General features: G+C 43.4%; 1 protein-coding gene across 6 annotated transcripts in view; it reads right to left on the bottom strand.

The window, feature by feature from the left end:
* Positions 1 to 952: 952 nt before the first annotated feature.
* ZFAND6 (zinc finger AN1-type containing 6) overlaps positions 953 to 21,165 on the bottom strand; it is a 65,609-nt gene continuing 45,396 nt past the window's right edge. For all 6 annotated transcript variants that reach the window (XM_044980364.1, XM_044980360.1, XM_044980365.1 and 3 more), the window contains 4 exons: positions 20,889 to 21,000; positions 17,875 to 17,975; positions 2,569 to 2,682; positions 953 to 1,895 (listed from right to left, as the gene is read on the bottom strand). In XM_044980364.1, coding sequence (XP_044836299.1) covers positions 1,747 to 1,895; positions 2,569 to 2,682; positions 17,875 to 17,975; positions 20,889 to 21,000 — 476 coding nt within the window. In that variant the 3' untranslated portion in view covers positions 953 to 1,746. The remainder of the gene's footprint in view (positions 1,896 to 2,568; positions 2,683 to 17,874; positions 17,976 to 20,888; positions 21,001 to 21,165) is intronic.

Raw genomic sequence — 21,165 nt, 5'->3', positions numbered from 1 at the left:
GACCCTTTTTGCAGTGTAATGTATTGTTCTTATCTGGTAATTGTCAGCAACCACTTTTCCTGCAGGGTTCAGAATTTTAAAGGATGCATTCAGCATTGATTAAAGAAAATTAATCTTTTAAAATAAAGTCAAAATCCTGAATGGCTGAGCAACTGCACACAAAATCTCACTTGTTCCACAATATTTGAAAGCTGTTTAATCGGAAGTAAGAATCACCAAGAGAAATGTAAACTGCGGATCAGATCCAGAGCGGAATTTGAGTCCTATTTCTGCGTATTTGTAAGTTTTGTAACGAATCCAATGCAGGGTAAGCTTACATGTGCAGTTACAAAAAAGTCACACACTTTCTTATAGTTATAGCACATAGCCTTTAAATGGACATTGGTGATTAGGTGGGTGTGAACATCTGTTGGCAGAGTGACTATCCAGGACTTGACAAGAAAGGCAGCTATGAGTCACAGAACAACTGCAAGACGGCCTTGTCTACACTGCCACTTTACAATGCTGCAACTTTCTCGCCTAGGTGTGAAAAAACACATTTTTTTCAATTTCGAGAGGCTAGACGAAAAACAATTTTATGTGCCTCACTTGCCCCAGAGTTCCCTGTCACTTTTATGATCACATTTGCCTATTTTAAAGTTCATTTTTGTGTCTTGTTGCTGTACAAAAGACACATGGGGAGAAAAAAAATCACTGACTATATACAAAGTGTTTTCAAATGCACAAGTTAAGGACGACAATGACTTTATTCCCTCCAGTCTTTCAATAGGTAGGTGTTACTTGTAACAGTAGGTAAAATAAATTCAGATAAAAGTTGACTTAATTGCTATTCAGACCTACAAGGCTATCTGAAAGCATTGTATCTGGAGAAACCAGAGACAAGAGGTCCAAATCGAAATAAAAGGCTGAAAAGCAATCAGTGAGACAGATACTAGTGATCAACACAAAATACTCCAGTTTTTTAAAATTTTATTTAATCAAAGTTAAGACGTGGATAAACATAAATACAGCACAGTTACTTCAGATCATTCTTCATATTTGTGTACATACAGACTGATGAATGTAATCCCAGTGAAACCTTCAGTCAGCAATGAAGTGCATACTAGCCTACCCCGCCCCCACACACACACGAAAACAAAATCTAATTTTTTTTTAAAAAACCACACAAACTTATAATCTCAGCACACGCTCTCTCATTACAAATGATTCATACATAAATAGGTAGTGGGTGCAAACAAGCTAATATGCTAACATGTATAACCTTTCTTGTTAATGAAAACCAGAAGCAGCCATAATGATTAAAATACATTCAGTTACTGATAACTAGTTGTGCCATGAGGCATTACCGAAAAAGAAATCGTGCTGCAGAGAAAAGCTATATACAAGAAGAAAATAAACTGCAAAGTTAATGCATGCATGTTTTGTACTGGAAAAGCACAGCCCTCCCATGTTTTCTCCATGTTTGTTATAAAAGCCCTCTGCACTCAACTAAAATTTAAATGATCTTAAAGGATAATACTTGTAAAGTTTACTTAAGTCTTCAGCCACAGAAAACTGCAATGAAAATAAATGTTCAGAGTCATTTTCAAAACAAAAACAAAAAAAATCTATTCTTCTGATGACATGCATGATTAAAAGGTCTAGGCAAGATACACTGCTCTACATTCCTGATGACTAAGGAAAAAGCTCAAGTCAATTTAATCTGCAGATGGTCTAGGGATTTTATATTCCAGCAGAAGTAGCAGTTCAGATCTTCTGAATCTTTTCCCCAACAACTACAGGATTTTCTTTCCTGATTTTCTCAGCAGCATCAGCTTTGTAATTGTAAGAGCAACTGTGTACATCTGAATAACGGTGCACCCCACAGTAAACGTTTCCACACCGGCATTCAAACCCTGTAAACAGAAATATTGACCTATTAAGACAGACACTAAAGACAATTTAATTCTACAGGTTTGGCTTTTTTAATATCCTAAATACTACATTCACATTTGGTACCAACTAATCTCAGCCACCAGCAGTCAGTCAGTCAAAGCCAGTTTCTACTGCCAAAATTGCTGTCATATAAAGCACCAAAGTTATAAATCTTTGTTGTAGTGATTATTATAAAGAGCCCTCACTTCAAATATGCATCACTGTACAGCACTACAAAAATATACTCCCTCAAGACTTGCTGCAGACATTTTTTTCAGTCACCACGCAGTGGAACGACTCGAGTGATTTTCAAATACTTAAACTGAATCATACCACTTCATTATGAAGGCTGATTAATGAGCAGACTATTACATTTACCTCAGCTCCCCAGGCCATTATATAGGAGCTCCCAAACAGAAGCATTTGTAATGAAGAACATTTTGCTTAATTAATGAAATAGTTAAACACAAGGACATATGAAAAGTCCTCTTAATAAGAGCTACTGGTTGAAAACACCTTAGGGCCAAGTTTTACTTCAAATACATCAAAGTCAACAGATTAACCCACACATGAATCTGAAGGCAGAATTTGGTCCTTTGATATTAACTGCATAACTTAGTCTTGGATTAAGAAAGAAAATGAAATATCTCTTACCAGTAAGTCCCACCTTCTTCCGACACATGAAACAGCGATTCTTTTTCTGTTTTGGTTTGTCAAGTGACTTGTCTTGTTCTTCAGATGTAGACTCTGCACTCTCTGACACTAAAGCTAATATAAAAGAGATAAAACACTGAAAAAAGAGTGGAAAAAACTTGCAAGAGATTTGTTTGAGCTACAAGAGAATTCTGTAACTTCAAGCTCTGGGACTTGTAACCTTGTTGTAATCAATTTTTCCTTCCATAATCTACAATCTAATCGTGTGTGGAACTCTGCTTTCGCAATATTTCTGCATCACACAACAAGTGCACTTGAGCTCCCTCTTTCTAAATTTAATTATCCAATCTGACTCATCCAAGAGAGAAGTCAGTTGACAGTGCTGAATGTATGTTATAAAATGCATATAAAACAAACATAAGAACTAGTAAGATAAAGAAAGACCAAGGTTTAAATATACACACACTGTTCCTTTTAAATCTCAAAAACCAAGATTTGAACATGGACCTGAAGTTACCAAGTTTGGCAAGATGCAAGTGTAAGGTTTAACAGTTCCATAAAATTGTTACAATTAGCAGTATTCAAAGCTGATTCAAGTCAAGTGAGAAGCACAGATAATTCATCAGAGTTTAGCAAAACACTCCTCCCTTCCGCAATGCTGCCTCACAATGCTATCTTGCCGAGGATAACAATACTGGATCAAACAACTTTCGGGATGTCACATTTATGCTACTGAGATGCAGCTTCTCTTTCCAGCTACTGGAGGCTAAAGTGAAGACATTCATTGCCAATGGAGAAAAGAATTTAATTATGAAATCTGAGGGAGAAGGAATTACCCGAAATGAAAACTACATCCTTTCGGGAAGGTGGAGCTGTAATGTTTCCAGGCAATTCTAATCTTCTCTCACATCTGAAAGTGAGATATGGGCTGCATATGGGAGAATCCGAGTAGAGAACATACAACTGAACAAGTTGCCTGACCCAAGAAAAACATGACTGGTATTTTGTTCAGTTGCTGCCCTCTTCTCTACATCTTGGTGTATCCAAAACTTAAACAAACTGACAGCAAGGGAAATTAACCTTGTTTTAAATGGTCTGTAAGCCAAACGCTACTACCAGCTATCTGCTAAGTCACAACAGGACAAGCTTGCACTGCCTAGGGTGTAGGAAAGTGAGCAGAAGATATAGGATGTGCAAGGAAACGGACAGAGAAAGAATGAAAGGAGGCTGTAACTGGGTGAATGCCAGCGGAAATCAGGTTAATCACATACATTCCTAAGGAAGGGATACAGCAGTAGTCCTAAAAGTTTGTCTGAACCTTGGCTACTTTTTCTGACAATATACGCACAACTCCATGCTTACCAGGCAGAATCGGTCAGAGATACGGTGAAGTATCACTTAACAGCTCTCTACCAACCTCACCGCTACTCCTAAAGACTCATCTTTACTTGACAGTTCATGCTTTTTTTACTGTCAATATTATCTGAATGTTTGTGGTGTGCTTAGTATGTACATACAACTCTGAAATTATCAATGGTCCAACTATAACTGTCTTCAAGTGTTTGTTAACTAGAAGTCCACTTTGTAGACTGGCAATCTGACATTTTGAAAACTATAAATAAAAGGTTACAAGAGACAGGAAAGTAAGTTTGGATGCAAAACAGGAGAATCTAAGTCTTTTAGGACTAACAGGATGAAATTCTAAGGTAACCAACTCCACTGATTTACTCAAAGAGACTTGGGACAAAGCATAACGTGCAAAAGCATGTACAATGGTGGCAAGGTGTGTGCAAGAGAGGAAAAACCTCATTTTAGTGAGTTAATATCTTAAAAGTTACTGTTTAAGGAAAATTAGTGAGCCACAATACACTAAATAGCAAAATAAAGGTTTGTTACAGCAAAGACCTAATGCAAATAAATACATCAATTTGGTTGAAAGGTTAACCTAGTGAGGATAAATATATAAATGAAACATCCATGAAGACATCCATTCCATTATAAAGCAATATTACCATCACGACACATTTGTACCAAAGAATTTTATATGACCTAATAAATACTGTACATTTGATGACACACATAAGTAAAACTTTCACTAACCTATAGTACATAGTTTAAAATCTGTATCATACATCTCTCCTCTCAATCTGGAGCCTTCATCTAGGAAGTCAGGATCATCTACATTATTTTCTATGCTTGCATCATAAAGTAAGTGTACTCTGTTTCTGAGCCCCCTGTAGTATGAAGTAAATCTAAAATATCCATCAGCAAGTCCTCTCCCATATGGTCTACTGAAATTCTCTAGGTGAGGTCCACAGATGTTGGTTGGGTTGGCACATTTTAGATCCATTTCATTTAAATGTCTCAATAATCTGTGCTCATTTTAAGTTACTCGTTTGCACTTTCTATTTAGTTTTAATTACTTGCATTTCAGGAGTTATGACAGGTAGTCTATGATCGCTGCAAACACTACATTTCATATTGCTTGTTCAACAGTGGATGGGCTAAAGGGACATCTTAAAATATTCTTTGGCTGCAGCAATAGTAGTACAGGAAAGGTCAGATGAGCGTGAAGCAGGGGAAGGCGAGAAATAAGCAAGAGGCAATGTTGTTTGCCACTTACCAGTTATTTAAAGTGGCATTGCCAAAGTTTTCCTTTATGCAAGATACTGAGCCTCATCCTCTGCCCCTCTTCATTCCACTTTGTACTACTTAAGCTGATCTAACTTCTACTTGTGATACAGCAGCACTAAGGCTACTGAGGACCTAGGACAGAGGAGGGCAAACTACGGCCCGCGGGACGCTCCTGCCCGGCCCCTGAGCTCCTGGCCTGGGAGGCTAGCCCCCGGCCCCTCCCCTACTGTTTCCCCTCCCCCGCAGCTTCAGCTCACCCCACCGCAGGGGCAATGCTCTGGGCGGTGGGGCTGTGAGTTCCTGGGGCAGCGCAGCTGCAGAGCCTGGCCTGACCTGGTGCTCTGTGCTGTGTGGTGGCGGCGTGGCCCGGCTCCAGCTGGGTGGCATGGCTCTAGCGCTGCCAGCCACAGGTGCTCCAGGCAGCGTGGTAAGGGGGCAGGGAGTGATGGGGGTGGATAGAGGGCAGGGGAGTTCGGGGTGGTGATCAGGGGGCAAGTATGTGGATAGGGGTTGGGGCAGTCGGGGGGAGGGGAGAAACAGGGGGATTGAATGGGGGCAGGGGTCCAAGGTAGGCAGTCAGGAAGGGGGGGGTGGATGGGCTGGCAGGGAACAGTCAGGGGCAGGGGATCTGAAGGCGGTCAGAGGACAGGGAGCAGGGGTGTGTGGATGGGACAGAGGGGCCATCAGAGAACGGGGGGGGGTTGGATGAGGCAGGAGTCCTGGGGGGGCGGCAGCAGATAGGAGGTGAGGGTCGGGCCCCAACCCCCTCCCATAACCGGCCCTCCATATGATTTCCAAAACCTGATGTGGCCCTCAGGCCAAAAAGTTTGCCCACCCCTGCCCTAGTGGCTCCCAGTATTGGGGGGTATTGGAAAGATAGTGTTAAAGCCACTTATACTTCCCTCCCCAGTGTAATCCAGTCTTCTTAGAGGGAGGGTGAATTCCTAAGTAGCAAAAAGCTTGGGAAAACAATGGAAGCAAAGACAATCCTTATTTAAAAAAGCAAACAAACTACTAATGGAAAAGCAGCATAGCAACTGTCTGCTAGCACATCCTCCCTGTTACAGCCTCCCTATTCTTGGGTTTCAAAGCTTCATGAAGGTAGATTATACATGGAAGTCAGCAGCCCCCTTATAATGTATGTTTCCGACACCTTTAAACCTCTTGCGGTTTGAACTTTAGCCCCACTGGCCTGTAACTCCTCCTTGCACTAGAGTTGCAGTAGCACAGTAACACTCCTCGACTACCCTCCTGAACCCAACTCTTGCAAGAATATGCTGAACTGTGGTGCTGAGTTTGTGTAAAACAGCCCCACTATAAAGTAAAGGATCTTTGACTTGCAGAGGAGTAATGACTATTAATCTTAATTACATAAACCAGAGCTTTGGAGGCATAGCAGTGCTTGCTGCCTGTATTAGAGTTGCAAAGGAGAGTTTTTGTATGCCTAATTGGGCTTGTCCAACAAGAGAATCCCATATTAATGCAACAAGGCCGGGGACCAACCTGAGCAAGGAGTGAAAATGGCTGGTGCGGTACTAAGTATTTAGACTGCAAAGCCCAAAAGGGTCATGCAGTAACCAGATAATGTCTTTACCTGATTAATACACAGAGAAATCAAGAGCCTCCAACGCTTCCTCCCAGAAACTCAAACAGTTTTGATAGATAACATTCAAATACATGAAGCTAGAAGTACAATATATTGAAAAGAACACTTGCAATAACCCAAAAGGTCTTTTCCACTTCTAATTTCTATAGGACCAGTTGTACATCCTAAATCTGCAAGGTAAAGGGTCCCCACAATGTGCAGATCTATCTGAGGCTATGCTTAAGACACAGAGGTTGTACACTAGTACGAAAGCAACTTCACCATCTGATTCTCCTACAGTTTGCTAAGGAGAAGCCCTAATCCAATGAACCCACTGGCTAGCTCAACAGATTGAGAGTCTCACTGGCTAACTGTAGCAGGTCCAAAAGAGACTTGGGGTGGAGGACACAATGCACTATGATGTATGTTTAGGAAGCTACAGGGAGAAGCTCGCTGGAGGGTATAGTTATGGAGATACGCCGGTCAGCTCTGCTGAGAATCTGAGCTTTGCTGGAGGGACTGTCTGGGGAAGGGTGCAGAAGACATGGAGCCAAGCTGAAAGTAAAATGGAAGTAGACTGCAAAGATTGTTCTATCAGTTTCCACTGCAGAAAGGAAAACAAAAAGCACAGGATGGAGTAGTGTTATCTTTGGATACTTTAAGTCTTCCCAGGTGATGTAATGCTGTGTCTGCAACATAAAATGTGTGAAATTTGAAGTCTGTAACTGTTATCATTGTTAAACTACAGGAGTTCAAGAAAGCCTGAAAGGACAGTTGTCATCTTATATTGGGTGAAGCAAGTCTCCTAGGAGTCTGACAGCGGCCTAGAAATTTCAAGTTTGTGCTCCTTATTGAAATGATCTATTTTTAGAATGATCAGTGTCAGGTTTTCTGTTTAAGGGATTTTAGCACAACTCCAAATGGAAAACACAAAATATTCACAATTGTGGCGCCACTAGAGCGCTTCCTTAATTTTGTTCCACATTGCCTTTTGCAATATAAGTGCTCTTTTAAGCACTACAGGCAATATATGCAAACTAAATATGAGCAGTTCTGTCACAGCTCTGATCCAAAGCCTTTTGAAGTCTATGGAAATGTTCCCATTGACTTACATGTGCTTTCAGTCACACCAGAAGATATAGTGAGCACCATAGCATTTACCTAAGATATTCAATACTGCATGCAATGTGTTCCCTGTAGTTAGTCCATTTTTATTTTAAATAATAGTCCAGCTCAAAAGATTATTGACCTATGGACTGGACAGACGAAGACATAAGTCAACAGAGAGCACCTTCCAGTAGTCAGACGAGATAGACAGACCTTTCATACATTTAGCCAAGTTCATTTTAATTGAGCTCAGTCAAGTTTCATGATGGCACACAATGCCCAGTGACTTAAATCAAGCTATTTCTACTTCCTGGCCATCTACAGAGGAGGCCTGAGAGCCTGGTGTTTTGGTCTCAATCTTTTGCTGTTCCGGGCCAATGTATCTACCATCATGCTGAGTGAACGTTTCATTAAAAAGCTCTCAACCCTACCACTTGTTGAAACCCACTCCCATTCTAAAAGTTATGCAGATATTGCCATTAAGCAAGAAAAAAGGCTGACCAGCCTTTAGCCCTACTATGCTGCGTATGCCCTTAAGTGACCTTTACATTATAGTCAGAAGAAGTCAAAGAATATTGGAGAGTTTAGCTGCACATGAACAGAAGAATTACTGTGTTACCCTGCATTTAGCAGGGAGCATACATGAAGATAATGGATGGTTTGTAGCACTATAACTTGCAAAGTGGTTTACCTGAACATTTCTAGGGCAAAAACCTCATGAGGGGGGAAAAAGAGTTAGATTTTATCTTAATGCATTTTATCTTGTCATATTAGGGATAATGCTCATAAGATATGAGAATGTTCACAATTAATAGCTTTTAGCGTTATCCAATGTCTTTAGCTTTGCTACAGTATTTAATACCTGCAAACAGTTTGAGTAAACAAACTGTAAAACATACTGACTATTTGAAAGCCAGGTTTGCTGAAGTTTCCTACCTCTTCCTTGATCTGTTTGGCAAGGCATAACACAAACTTGGGTGTATAAAGGCAAAGCCACACAGACTAGATCAAGTCAGAGCCATCTGAGGGAATTTGTAACCTGGAAATTTTACCTAGGTTGCCTGAACATGTTACATGATATCTGCACAAATGCAAATAATACTTCATGTGTCTGTTTGCTAGTTTGTTTTTTTAAACTTCTAGGAGAGACCAAGTAAGTGTGATTTGTCCAAGCTCTCATTTACACTTGCAGCTGCATGTAGCATATGTGTAGCCACATGCTACAGGGAAAGGCAGGCTGCAGCCACAATGCTGTGTGTAGCTACATATGGCAGTGAAAGGCTCTGGCAGTTGGGTAGTACACTGCTAAAAACCAAGTGTAGATATAGGAGACACAGCTTGGGCATAGGGTGACCAGACGTCCCGATTTTATCGGGACTGTCCCGATATTTGCTTGTTTGTCCCGCGTCCCGACCAATGTTAGGTCGGGACACTGGACAAACAAGCAAAGGCTCCGGAGCCTGAAGGGCTCGCGCCCTCCCCTGCCCCGACTCCGCCCCCTCCTTCCCCCATTGGATCCTTCCCCAAATCCTCGCCCCCATCCCCGCCCCCTCACTACCCCATTGTCTCCCTCCCCAAATCCCCGCCTCTTTCCAAGCATGCCATGCCCAGGAGACTCAGGGGAGTGTGGGGCCGGGGTGAGTGTGAGTCTGGCCTGGCCCCGAGCAGGCAGGACTCGGGCGCAGTACCTGGAGGGAGAGTAGGGGGGTGGCCCGTGGGGCTAGGTGGCGGCTGTTCTCCCCCACCTGGGCAGGGGACTCGGGAGCAGCCGCTGCTGCAGCTCCCACTGCTGCGGGGGGAGGAAGTGGCCAAGCACGTGGCGCTCGGCGGCTGCGGCTTTGGTGCCCGGGCCCGAACCCCCCGAGCCCGGGCCTGCTGCGGGGCAGCGCGCACACTGCGCTCAGCCCCTGGCCAGTCGCGTCTGGGCTGGCTGCCCAGCTGGTGCAATCCCGTGCGGAGGCATCGGCAGCCCAGTCCCGTTCGTTCCCCTGCAGGACCCGAGCGGGATGCGGGGGCCTGGGGCCTGCTGCCCCCACTCTGAGGCCGCCCGCAGGATTGCACCAGCTGTGCAGCCAGCCCAGATGCGAGTGGCCAGGGGCTGGGTATGCGCAGCGTGCGCGCTGGGTCCCCGCAGCAGGCCCGGGCTCGGGGGGGTCGTGGGCGCCAGAGCCGCAGCTGCCGAGCTTGGCCAGCGGCCGCTTCCTCCCCCCGCGGCAGTGGGAGCTGCAGCAGCGGCTGCTCCCGAGTCCTGCTGCCCAGGTAGGGAGAACAGCCGCTGCCTGGCCCCGCAGGCCACTCCGTACTCTCCCTCCAGATACCGCGCCTGAGTCCTGCCTGCTCGGGGCCAGGCTGGACTCACACTCACCCCGGCCCCGTGCTCCCGAGTCTCCCGGGCCGCCCTCCAGCGCTTGCGGAGGGAGGAGGAATCGGGGGTGGGGGATTTTTTTTTTTTTTTGCTCTGCCGCCATTTTTTCCCCCTCTGCCCCCCCCCCCCCGCGTCCCGATATTTGACCTGGGTGATCTGGTCACCCTACTTGGGCATGTAGAGAGACATCCAGGGTATATATTCTAGGGTTCTGGCATCTCTTTACTTGTCTAAGCCAGTGGTCTCCAAAGTGGGGTGTGTGCACCCAGGGGGTGCGCAAGAGGATCCTTCGGGGTGCGCAGCAGGAGGAGCGCCACCGGAGCAGCGCCACTCCCCCACTCCCACCCCTGGCAGTTCAGCCAGGAGTCCGAGCGGCTTTCCACCCCTCCCTCCCCCCAGCAGTTCGGCCGGGAGTCCGAGCGGGAGCAGGGGATGCATGCTCAAAATTTTTTTCTGATGGGGTGTGCGATCAAAAAAGTTTGGAGACCCCTGGCCTAAGCAGTGCCTCGGTGTCTACACTGCTATTTATACCTGTGCTAGCTGGGTATGCAATGTCTGCACACTGCCTTAACTGCAGACCTACCCATTATTGCAGCCTTGTGTGTTCTGTTACACAAATCTAATAGTAACCAATTTAGAGTCCCACAAAAAACATTAGTGCATACTTTAACCTTTATTAAATGACCAGTATGGAACATACTCGTAAACATCAAATGATTTATTTGAATGAGTTATGTTTATATTTGGTTTATGTTGATTATATTGTGCAGAATATTTTCATTTTGAATTCTCAGCTGATGCAGTGCTATATGCAATAAAAAATTAATGCTTCAATTTGGCACTAATGCCCCACACTGCTTTAACCAGAAATTACAAGCTATTTTTATGGGAGCTACTGAAGCAGCTACCAAAACATGAAACTTTCTTAATTTAAGGTGAACAGGTACAACTTTCTGATGCACAAAGCAAGAATTGCTTCTTAGAAGCAGGAATTTTAGAAAGCTAGGGTAAGTAAAATTGGTAAATTGCACTGTGATAATATTAAATTTAAAAACCTGTTCGATCTATAGTATCTTGGATTCCCCAAGAGATACTAATAGATCCTCACACTACTAGCATGAATGTGAATTTCATTCCTTTTTTTTTTTTTAACATTATCTTATCTCACACAAAATTGTTACAGTAGCTTGAAAACATGTTTGTGTAGAGTCTAGCTAGCTCCAAGCAAAAATTATTTTATTTGCTAAGCGTCTAAACAAAAAAATTAAGTGTTACCTGCAAAAACTAGAAGTGAACAAACTGAACTTTGTGTTTGCAAAGTACAGTGTTAGTGGTCTGCATAGAAACTCCCTTCAAAAGAGAGAGAGAGGGCTGACTGCCACCACTGGAGAACAGTTATGAATTTGCTTGTGACAGGGAATTCCATGTCTGGGTCCTCATGGTTTAGACCTATAGTTACTAGATGCTGGTGATCCTTACAGTGAAACAGGCAGTAAAATGGAGGCATGAGACCACAACGTCCAGAGTTCCTCAAGCACCAGGCAAAGGAAAATTCCCATGATAGTAACTCCTCACTTAACGTCATCCCATTGTAACGTCACTGATCTATTAGAGAACATATTCATTTAAAGTTGTGCAATATTTGCTTATAATGTTGTTTGACCATGGGGGCTTGGAACCAGGGTGGGCTGGCAGCCCCCCCACCCATCAGCTCCCGTCCACCCCCCTACCCCAGCGCCTCCCGGCTGCCGGCAGCCCCACAGATCAGCAATTCCCCCCCTCCCCTCCCTATGTTGCTTGCCTGCAGCAATCAGCTGGTTTGCGGCATTCAGGAGGCTCGGGGGGGGGGAGGAGGAATGAGGACGCGGCACGCAACCTCTCCCTCCCTCCCCGCGCCTCCCACCCACAGCAATCAGCTGTTTCATGGCATTCAGGAGGCTGAGGGGAGGTGGGAGGAGTGAGGACATGGCGCACTTGGGGGGAAGTGGGGGTGGGGCCTTGGGGAAAGGGGGTGGAGTGGGGGCAGGCCTAGGGCAGAACCAGGGGTTGAGCACCCCCCAGCACTTTGAAAAGAACAGCAAGAGGAGCAGCAGGATGATCCTCCCTCTTTCACCCTCTGACTCCAGCACTTCAACCAAGCTTCACAGTCGTCATTGCTGAGTACAGTATTAAATTGTTTGTTTAAAATTGTTTAAAATGTATACTGTATATGTATATAATGTCTTTTGTCTGGCAAAAAAAATGTCCCTGGAACCTAACTCCCCTATTTACATTAATTCTTATGGGGAAATTGGATTCGCTTAACATTGTTTCGCTTAAACTCGCATTTTTCAAGAACATAAACTATAACGTTAAGCGAGGAGTTACTGTATCAGGGCTTCTAATGTATGTGAGCCTGCCCTCTGGTGCAAAAACCAACCAACAATATACTTTTCACTCTTTTGGGGGAGGAGGCAGGGTCGTCTGGCAGTGCATCCAGATGGGCAAGCCTTAGAGACTGGAGGAGAAACCTCTTATCGGCTGATTACCAGCTCCATATTCCAGAACAAACAGAACGCCAAACTGGCCTCCAAGCACTTCCTTTAGGGCACTGTGTCAATGGAATGATACAGAATCCTTGTTAAATGAAGGCTACCACAAAGCCTGAAAATCCTGAGATGACATGAGGCCAAAGTGAAATCTGGGATGTTCCCAGCAAAGGGCCCTCTGAAAAGGGAGAGCAACCTGATCCATATCATTAATATTTTACTGCTGGGGAAATGTAGGGAGCAGGAACTGTAGCTCACAACACCAGACAATGTCAGAATGGGAGATATGAATCTGCTGCAGAAGTAAAATAAGCAGCCTCAAGGTCAGGAGTCTTTCTAGACTACCCTTGTGTTTTCCCATCTGCAATATTGAGGATATTAGAGTTTAAGAGCTAGTCTGTCTTAGAAAACAGTGCATCTGCCCAACCGCCCAGTCCATTCAGGGGACACCCACTTGAAGAATCTGTTGTAAAGTTTGTAGAGCTCAAATTGCTTTGTGAGGGCAGATTTGGCATGTGGATTGGCACAAGCCACCCATGTTCTTTTGCATATATGAATTAACTAGCATGGCCTCCAGCTTTTCCTATCCCATTCCCCTCACCAATTTTCCCTCAGAATCTTCAATTCATAGCCACAAAGACATTTGACAACTAGTCTCAGTTCTATTGATAAGGCTCTGCAGGAAAGCTCAGCAGGCAGGTTCCTTCCTAGTCTGGACACATTCTCGCTCTTCAGACGAGCTAGTAGGAAAGTGTCATGAGAGAGATCTGAGGACTTGGCCCTATTAAAAATGAAGGCACAAAGGATGAAAGACAATTACAGATTCATCCCCAGGGAAGAAATGAATTGTACATCTCAGATCTTCTCAGGAGAAATAAATGGGTAAACCCAACCCTACACTGTCAGATGAGATCGCTCAATTCACTCCAGGACTACTGCAAAGAAAACAGTGGAAAGCCAGTCTGGAACCACCTGAGCTCCCTTACCAAAAGGTAAGTGGTCTCTATACTCATCTCAGAATCAGTCAGTTATAAGCTAGAAGTGGAGGTTCTGCTAGTTCTGGCAAGTTACCCCCATGGTTGGGGTCTCTTGCAGCAAACCCTCATGGAGCAGGGACAGCTCACTGAAGAGAACGGGTGAGGAAGAACCCCTTACTTTTTCATTCACCTGTGGAAGGTAAAAATAAGATGGTAGATGCTGCAGAGATGGAATGGCTTGACTGTGCTACAAGCTGAAACGAAGCAAAGTGAGTAGAGAGCAGAGCATGCACTGGATGCCAGAGCCATAGGACTGGAGAATCTTGGAAAGTTATTTGCCAGCCTGAGAACCAGTAAGGAGAAGGGAAAACCCAGCTGTGTGGCAGGGAGACCAGACCATGGAAATATATTTTTTCCTAATATACAGTCCACAGCATCTTAGATCTCATATTAAAGTTTTATCTTCATAGGTGAAATTGAGGAGTCTTCACTTGGGGGATACCCATCTTTAAAAAAAGGGAAGAAGGAAGATCCAGGGAACTACAGGCCAGTCAGTCCCTGGAAAAATCATGGAACAGGTCCTCAAGGAATCAATTCTGAACCACTTAAAGGAGGGGAAAGTGATCAGGAACAGTCAGCATGGATTCACCAAGGGCAAGTCATGCCTGACTAACCTAATTGCCTTCTATGATGAGATAACCGGCTCTGTGGATGAGGGGAAAGCAGTGGATGTGCTATTTCTGGACTTTAGCAAAGCTTTTGATACAGTCTCCCACAGTATTCTTGCCAGCAAGTTAAAGAAGTATGGGCTGGATGAATGGACAGTAAGGTGGATAGAAAACTGGCTAGATGGTCGGGCTCAACGGGTAGTGATCAATGGTTCCATGTCTAGTTGGCAGCCGGTATCAAGTGGAGTGCCCCAAGGGTTGGTGCTGGGGCCGGTTTTGTTCAATATCTTCATTAACGATCTGGAGGATGGTGTGGACTGCACCCTTAGCAAGTTTGCAGATGACACTAAACTGGGAGGAGTGGTTGATACGCTGGAGGGTAGGGATAGGATACAGAGGGACCTAGACAAATTAGAGGATTGGGCCAAAAGAAATATGATGAGGTTCAACAAGGACAAGTGCAGAGTCCTGCACTTAGGACGGAAGAATCCCATGCACTGCTACAGACTAGGGACCGAATGGCTGGGCAGCAGTTCTGCAGAAAAGGACCTAGGGGTTACGGTGGACGAAAAGCTGAATATGAGTCAACAGTGTGCCCTTGTTGCCAAGAAGGCTAATGGCATTTTGGGTTGTATAAGTAGGGGCATTTCCAGCAGATCAAGGGATGTGATCATTCCCCTCTATTCAGCACTGGTGAGGCCTCATTTGGAGTACTGTGTCCAGTTTTGGGCCCCACACTACAAGAAGGATGTGGATAAATTGGAGAGAGTCCAGCGGAGGGCAACAAAAATGATTAGGGGGCTGGAGCACATGACTTATGAGGAGAGGCTGAGGGAACTGGGATTGTTTAGCCTGCAGAAGAGAAGAATGAGGGGGGATTTGATAGCTCCTTTCAACTACCTGAAAGGGGGTTCCAAAGAGTATGGATCTAGACTGTTCTCAGTGGTAGAAGATGACAGAACAAGGAGTAATGGTCTCAAGTTGCAGAGGGGGAGGTTTAGGTTGGACATTAGGAAAAACTTTTTTACTAGTAGGGTGGTGAAGAACTGGAATGGGTTACCTAGGGAGGTGGTGGAATCTCCTTCCTTAGAGGTTTTTAAGGTCAGGCTTGACAAAGCCCTGGCTGGGATGATTTAGTTGGGTTTGGTCCTGCTTTGAGCAGGGGGTTGGACTAGATGACCTCCTGAGGTCCCTTCCAACCCTGAGATTCTATGATTCCATATGAATAAGAGTAAGATATTTTACCAATTATAAGCCATGGCAGTTTGTCTGTAAAATGGGAATATGGAGATATGCATTTACACATGTTCATTTATGTACTGATGGATTTTGATGTGAGAATTTAGTTTAAAATAGAGATATTTCTAAGGTGTGACTACATAAACTAAAAAAGCATGAAACCACATATAAGAACATTTTCCATGTTCTTCTATTTAGCATAGGTAGCAGTCAGTCAGAAAGACCAAGTGACCCATCCTATCTCAAAGAGGGAGAACAGTATTCAAAATGATAAAGTTTAAACTTTGGAGTATATCTGAAGAGTGGGGTTCAGACATCAGAGGTGGGTGTGGTATAAGAATTTAGCTTCAGTAATGTTTAGTAAATAAGTAAATTAAGTTAGAGCAGTGTTTCTCAAACTTGGGACACTGCTTGTGTAGGGAAAGCCCCTGGCGGGTCGGGCTGGTTTGTTTACCTGCCGCGTCTGCAGGTCCGGCCGATTGCAGCTCCCACTGGCCGCGGTTCGGCCAATGAGAGCTGCTGGAAGCGGCAGCCAGTACGTCTCTCAGCCCGCGCTGCTTCCAGCAGCTCTCATTGGCCTGGAGCAGCGAACCGTGGCCACTAGGAGCTGCGATCGGCCAGACCTGCGGACGCGGCAGGTAAACAAACTGGCCCGGCCTGTCAGGGGCTTTCCCTACACACGTGGCATCCTGAGTTTGGGAAACAATGAGTTAGAGGTATAGCAGGTCTTGTATCTGTGGAAAAGCCAGCCACGTAATCCTAAATTTAGGGTGAGATTTTTTTTCCAAAGGTGCTCAGCACTGCCCTAATCTTGCTCTCACTCAGGTGCAATTTAAATCAATGGAGCAAGAATAGACAACACTAAGCTCGTTTTAAAAATCCCACCCTTAAGGCCTCGCCACGATGCCTTGGGGTTGATACATTCACATCACATAAAGACCCTGAAGGTGGCCCTGCAACAGTTTACTCCACTGTCCTTGTAGCTGAAACAGCCAAGAGTTTCTCTGCCACTGGGGTGAAGATAATCAACAGCATAGTGTGAAAGGGCCATTCCACGGTGGTGGCAAATATCAAATTAGTCCGGAACATTTGAACATTGCCTGAAACAGCTAAAGCCATCCTCCTCCTCAAGCAGTAAAAACTCTGAAGATTGATATCTGCACCATATCTGAAGTGTGCTGACCAGGAAGCAGTGAAAAGAAAGTAGAGGACCACATGATGATGATAATGCCTAAGTATTGCAAGTTTCTGAGAAAAATTAGGGACGCAGAATTGGTAATTCCATTCTCTCCCCCTACCCATCTCATAAAATTTAAACACTATTATATATCTTTACTTATGATCATGTTAAATGTGCAAGCTTGCTGTAAGTAACAGAAAACCGTGTGGAAAAAATGCACTTTGTGCCAACCATAAAGATTTTAGGGCAGTATTAATAAAGTCACCTACCCAGAAAAAGCCAGTTATTTTCTCATGTATTTTCCATTTTCCTTCTAGCACCTGAATTTTAACCCTTGCTGCAAAATTACAGCAGGTTTGGTGTACATAATTTAATCTTTGATAAGATGCATATTGATGGACATCTAATGTATATGTACTATTAGTCAGTCTTTTACCTACAAGATAATATTACGTATTACAGTGTATTACCAGTTTCAAAATGGATTGAAGACCACTAGAATTACTCACACTGCATCAGCACCACAACAATGTATGCTACTACTAGAGCATTTACAGCTAATATCCCAACTATGTCAAAAAGTTCACAATCTAGTTTGGACAGATAAAAACAGACCATTGTCCATTATATATATTTGTAACAGCGCCAAGTTTTCATCGCTCAATAGTGAACATCTGATTTTAATAATGTTTTAGTAAAAAATAATCAATCCATTCATAATGTTAGCTAAATGCGTATTTCCCCCAACCCCAGTTAAAAACCCAGCACTAAGGCGCACACTGATTTTAACCGCATTTTATATAGTTAGAATTCAAAGTCAACTGAAATGTGAACATTTTTATCAACCTTATTTGAAGTTCCCCATTAAAAGCACATGCATACCATGTTTTATTGTCTTTCAGCAACATTGTCATGACATTGCTCAGAATGCAGATTATTAGAATTTATTATAAAACTAGTCAAGGTGTAAAAACAGCATATATGTTTCATACATGCTTTAATTATGCAAATTCAGACACTAACCTTGCAAATCTTCTGTTTCAGGTACTGTTTTGTCCACAGCTGTAATTTCTGCTTGGGATGATGCTACAGATTCTGTTAAAAGTGACTGGTTTGACACAGGACTAGGAAGAAAACAGTTGAGAATTCGTAAGAGCCAGGTACAGGCTTTATTTTCACAAAGATTGCTCAGATATTATGATAGGACAACAACGCGGTGTGCCAAATCTTTTAATTTAGAAGTTAAGGAATTCAATGGCAGATTACAGCACTAGTTAGTGTTTAAACAAACAAAACAAAACTGATGAAAAGCCAAATATTTTCAGCTTCCATCGTAGCACACACTTCAGTTAGGAGTAGGCTTGGCAAATTCAATTTTTATTTTCTTATTTTAACTGATAATACTGATGTTTATTTTTAAGGTTTTTATTTTTACCCATTTGAATTTTCATAGTTGCAAGAAATTATGGGGGAGATTAGACAAATTATTATTTAATGACACTAGGAATTGAGATTCAACTAGTTAAAGCTTTATAACCTTTAAAGCATAAATTGTCAACATCAAGTCAAAACAAACAAAGTAAATACGCTTAAACCAAACCCTAATAAATTCTCAGGCAGGTTTTTCTTACTTTGCCTATCTGTAAATTTTGATTACTACTGATAGAAATATTTTGTCAGATTGTGTGTGTATAGTGAAACCAATGTTTATCAAAATTTACAGATAATCTAATACTTACAAGCCTAGTTAAGAGTAATGACAACTAGATGAAGTAACAGTAGTGACTACTAAACCTCAGATTCACATACTGGTGTGTTTAACGTGAGTAAGACAATTGCAGCTTGTCACTGTAAGTGGTCATTAGGCTGTAGCCTGAATCCAGGAAGATAGGGGAATCTACTCAAATACTTAGGACTTCCACAGAACATCTTGCATTCTTCTCTTCCATTCTATCATCCCCTGTTACATAAGGAAGCCCATACAACTTTGTGACTTGAGCCTTCAGCCACACTGATGATGCACTACTTAGAACAGATCAAAACTCCCAGGTGCTGTTAGGGTGCAGGGCAGGAGGTAGATTTTAAATTTAATACTTTTCTAAATAAAACAGAAGTTGAAACTTGCATAAGTGATTGAGGGTGACAGTGCACTTCCCTTTTAGGAATTCACTAACTCAGAGGTGGATTACAATTTTGAGGGGCCCTGGGCCAGAGCAAGCGGGGGGCCCCTCCCCACCCTTTTCACCTGCAGTCCCTCCCCCCACAGCACTCCTGCCAGGGAATGGGGTCAGGGCACAAGGGCTTGCCCCTCCCACCAGGGAGCAGGGTTGGGCGCGGGAGCTTCCCCTGCTCCCCAGCAGGAGCGCCGGGAGAGCAGGTGAAGCAGAGAAAGTCCCCACGCCACAACCCCACTCCCTGGCAGGAGCACCAGGCGAGCAGGCAGAGGGGGGCAAGCCACCACATTCCAACCCTGGGGCACTAGGGTGCCCATTTTTCCAGGACCCCTCATTTGGTTGGGGACCCTGGGCATGGGCCCTGTTGGACCAGTACCTAATCTGCCAACCAAGCCAGATATTATCAGAGAACTGACGAAAGGAAAGAGAGGCTGGCTCTGGATACTAGCCAGGATCTGGGGGAGGAAGGGTAAAGGTGTCTTGCATCATTTCAGAGGGTTTTCCTCTGCCCTTGGGCCTATAATACTTTGACACTTTTCCAGACCTGGCATGAACTTTGTGCAGTTTGACTGGGTAGAAAGGCAGTATTACTGTGAAGTACAAACCTTCCACCCAAGCTGGAAATAGAAGGGTGAAAGGATCATAAGATCAGCTAGCACTCATAACTCATACTTGTAAACTTGGATATCAAGTTAACAGCTTTCATAAATATTGACTGAGAAGCTGTAAACTAGGACTAGTTGTGTTCAGACAACTATAAACAAAGGAGTCTAATCTTACCTAACTGTAGTCTATGTTAAGACATTTTTAAAAAGGAGAAGCTTGGTTGATGAAGTTCGAAATTGCAAGTCAATTTACTTTAAATTTTAATATAATCTGCTTGTCTAGCATCTTTCATGCCAAAAGATCCCAATGCACTTGAAAAAATTAAACTGCTGTTGAGTTCATGTCATTCAACACTGAAATGCAGTGACCAAAATAAATAAGTAAATACTCAGCTTTTACACACTGCTTTTCATTTGTAGATCTCGGAATGATTTGCAAAAGACATATATCCTTTACTAAGTCAGACAGAGGTGAATGAGACAGCAGTTGAGTAGCAGAGCTAGGAACAGAACTCAAGTCTCCTATATCCTATTCTGAAAACCTATCCTCTAGATCAGTGTTTCCCAAACTTGGGCGTGGGCCGAGGGACGTACTGGCTGCCACTTCCAGCAGCTCCCATTGGACTGGAGCAGCGAACCGCAGCCAGTGGGAGCTGCGATTGGCTGAACCTGCGGATGCGGCAGGTAAACAAACCAGCATGGTCCGCCATGGGCTTTCCCTACACAAGCAGCGTTCCAAGTTTGGGAAACACTGCTCTAGAAGAGATGATGAGATGAAATGAAGCAAACAGTTCAATATGCAACACTGCAGTTCTCTTTACTGACACGCAATTAGAAGAGCTTTCTTGTCCAGTTTAAGTATTTATAATTAATAGTTACTATTTCTAAGAAAATCAACAGCCAAATCAACATGTTGTGGAGTGATGAGGCTTCATAGGCTCTTCTAGTGCAGATAGGATTTCTCTATGACCAGAAAGGTGTCACTGCAGAGATTTTGGCATCTGAGACTTTGAATTAAAAAAAAACAAAAGAAAACCACCAGAAATTTGTTTTCAAATATATTTATAAGATGATCTTGTTTATATAATAGTAATTAGTACAGAAATCTCGTTTTTAAGCATGCAAGATCAAATTGCTCATTTCTCATTCCCAATTTTTAATATCTAATTATTCAACCTCAGGACGTAGTTGAAACAATCATGTTTATAGCAGTTTGTATGTAAAATGTTGACTAATAAGCATAGACAAGATAATTTACCTTGGCTGCGTAGACTGGGTAGATGTAGAGTCTAATGTTGACTGAGTTTCCGGGACACTGCCTTCTGTGTGCTGTACTGGTAAAGACTCGGTTATACTACTGACAGAAGTTGCTGGAAGAAAGACACTAATGTAAAATGGGTTACACTGCCTTCTGAAGTTACAGAATTTATCCATAACAAAGATTCTTCTGCATCTGGTCACAATTCAACATGCTATTTTAACATATAGTGAAATTCCTTGCTGAATCAGAGCCTACATTTTAATGGATTTATATT

The sequence above is a fragment of the Mauremys mutica genome, chromosome 11 (genome assembly GCF_020497125.1).
Source record: "Mauremys mutica isolate MM-2020 ecotype Southern chromosome 11, ASM2049712v1, whole genome shotgun sequence".
Taxonomy (NCBI): Eukaryota; Metazoa; Chordata; order Testudines; family Geoemydidae; genus Mauremys; species Mauremys mutica.
This window is presented reverse-complemented; position numbering and strand designations above follow the sequence as displayed.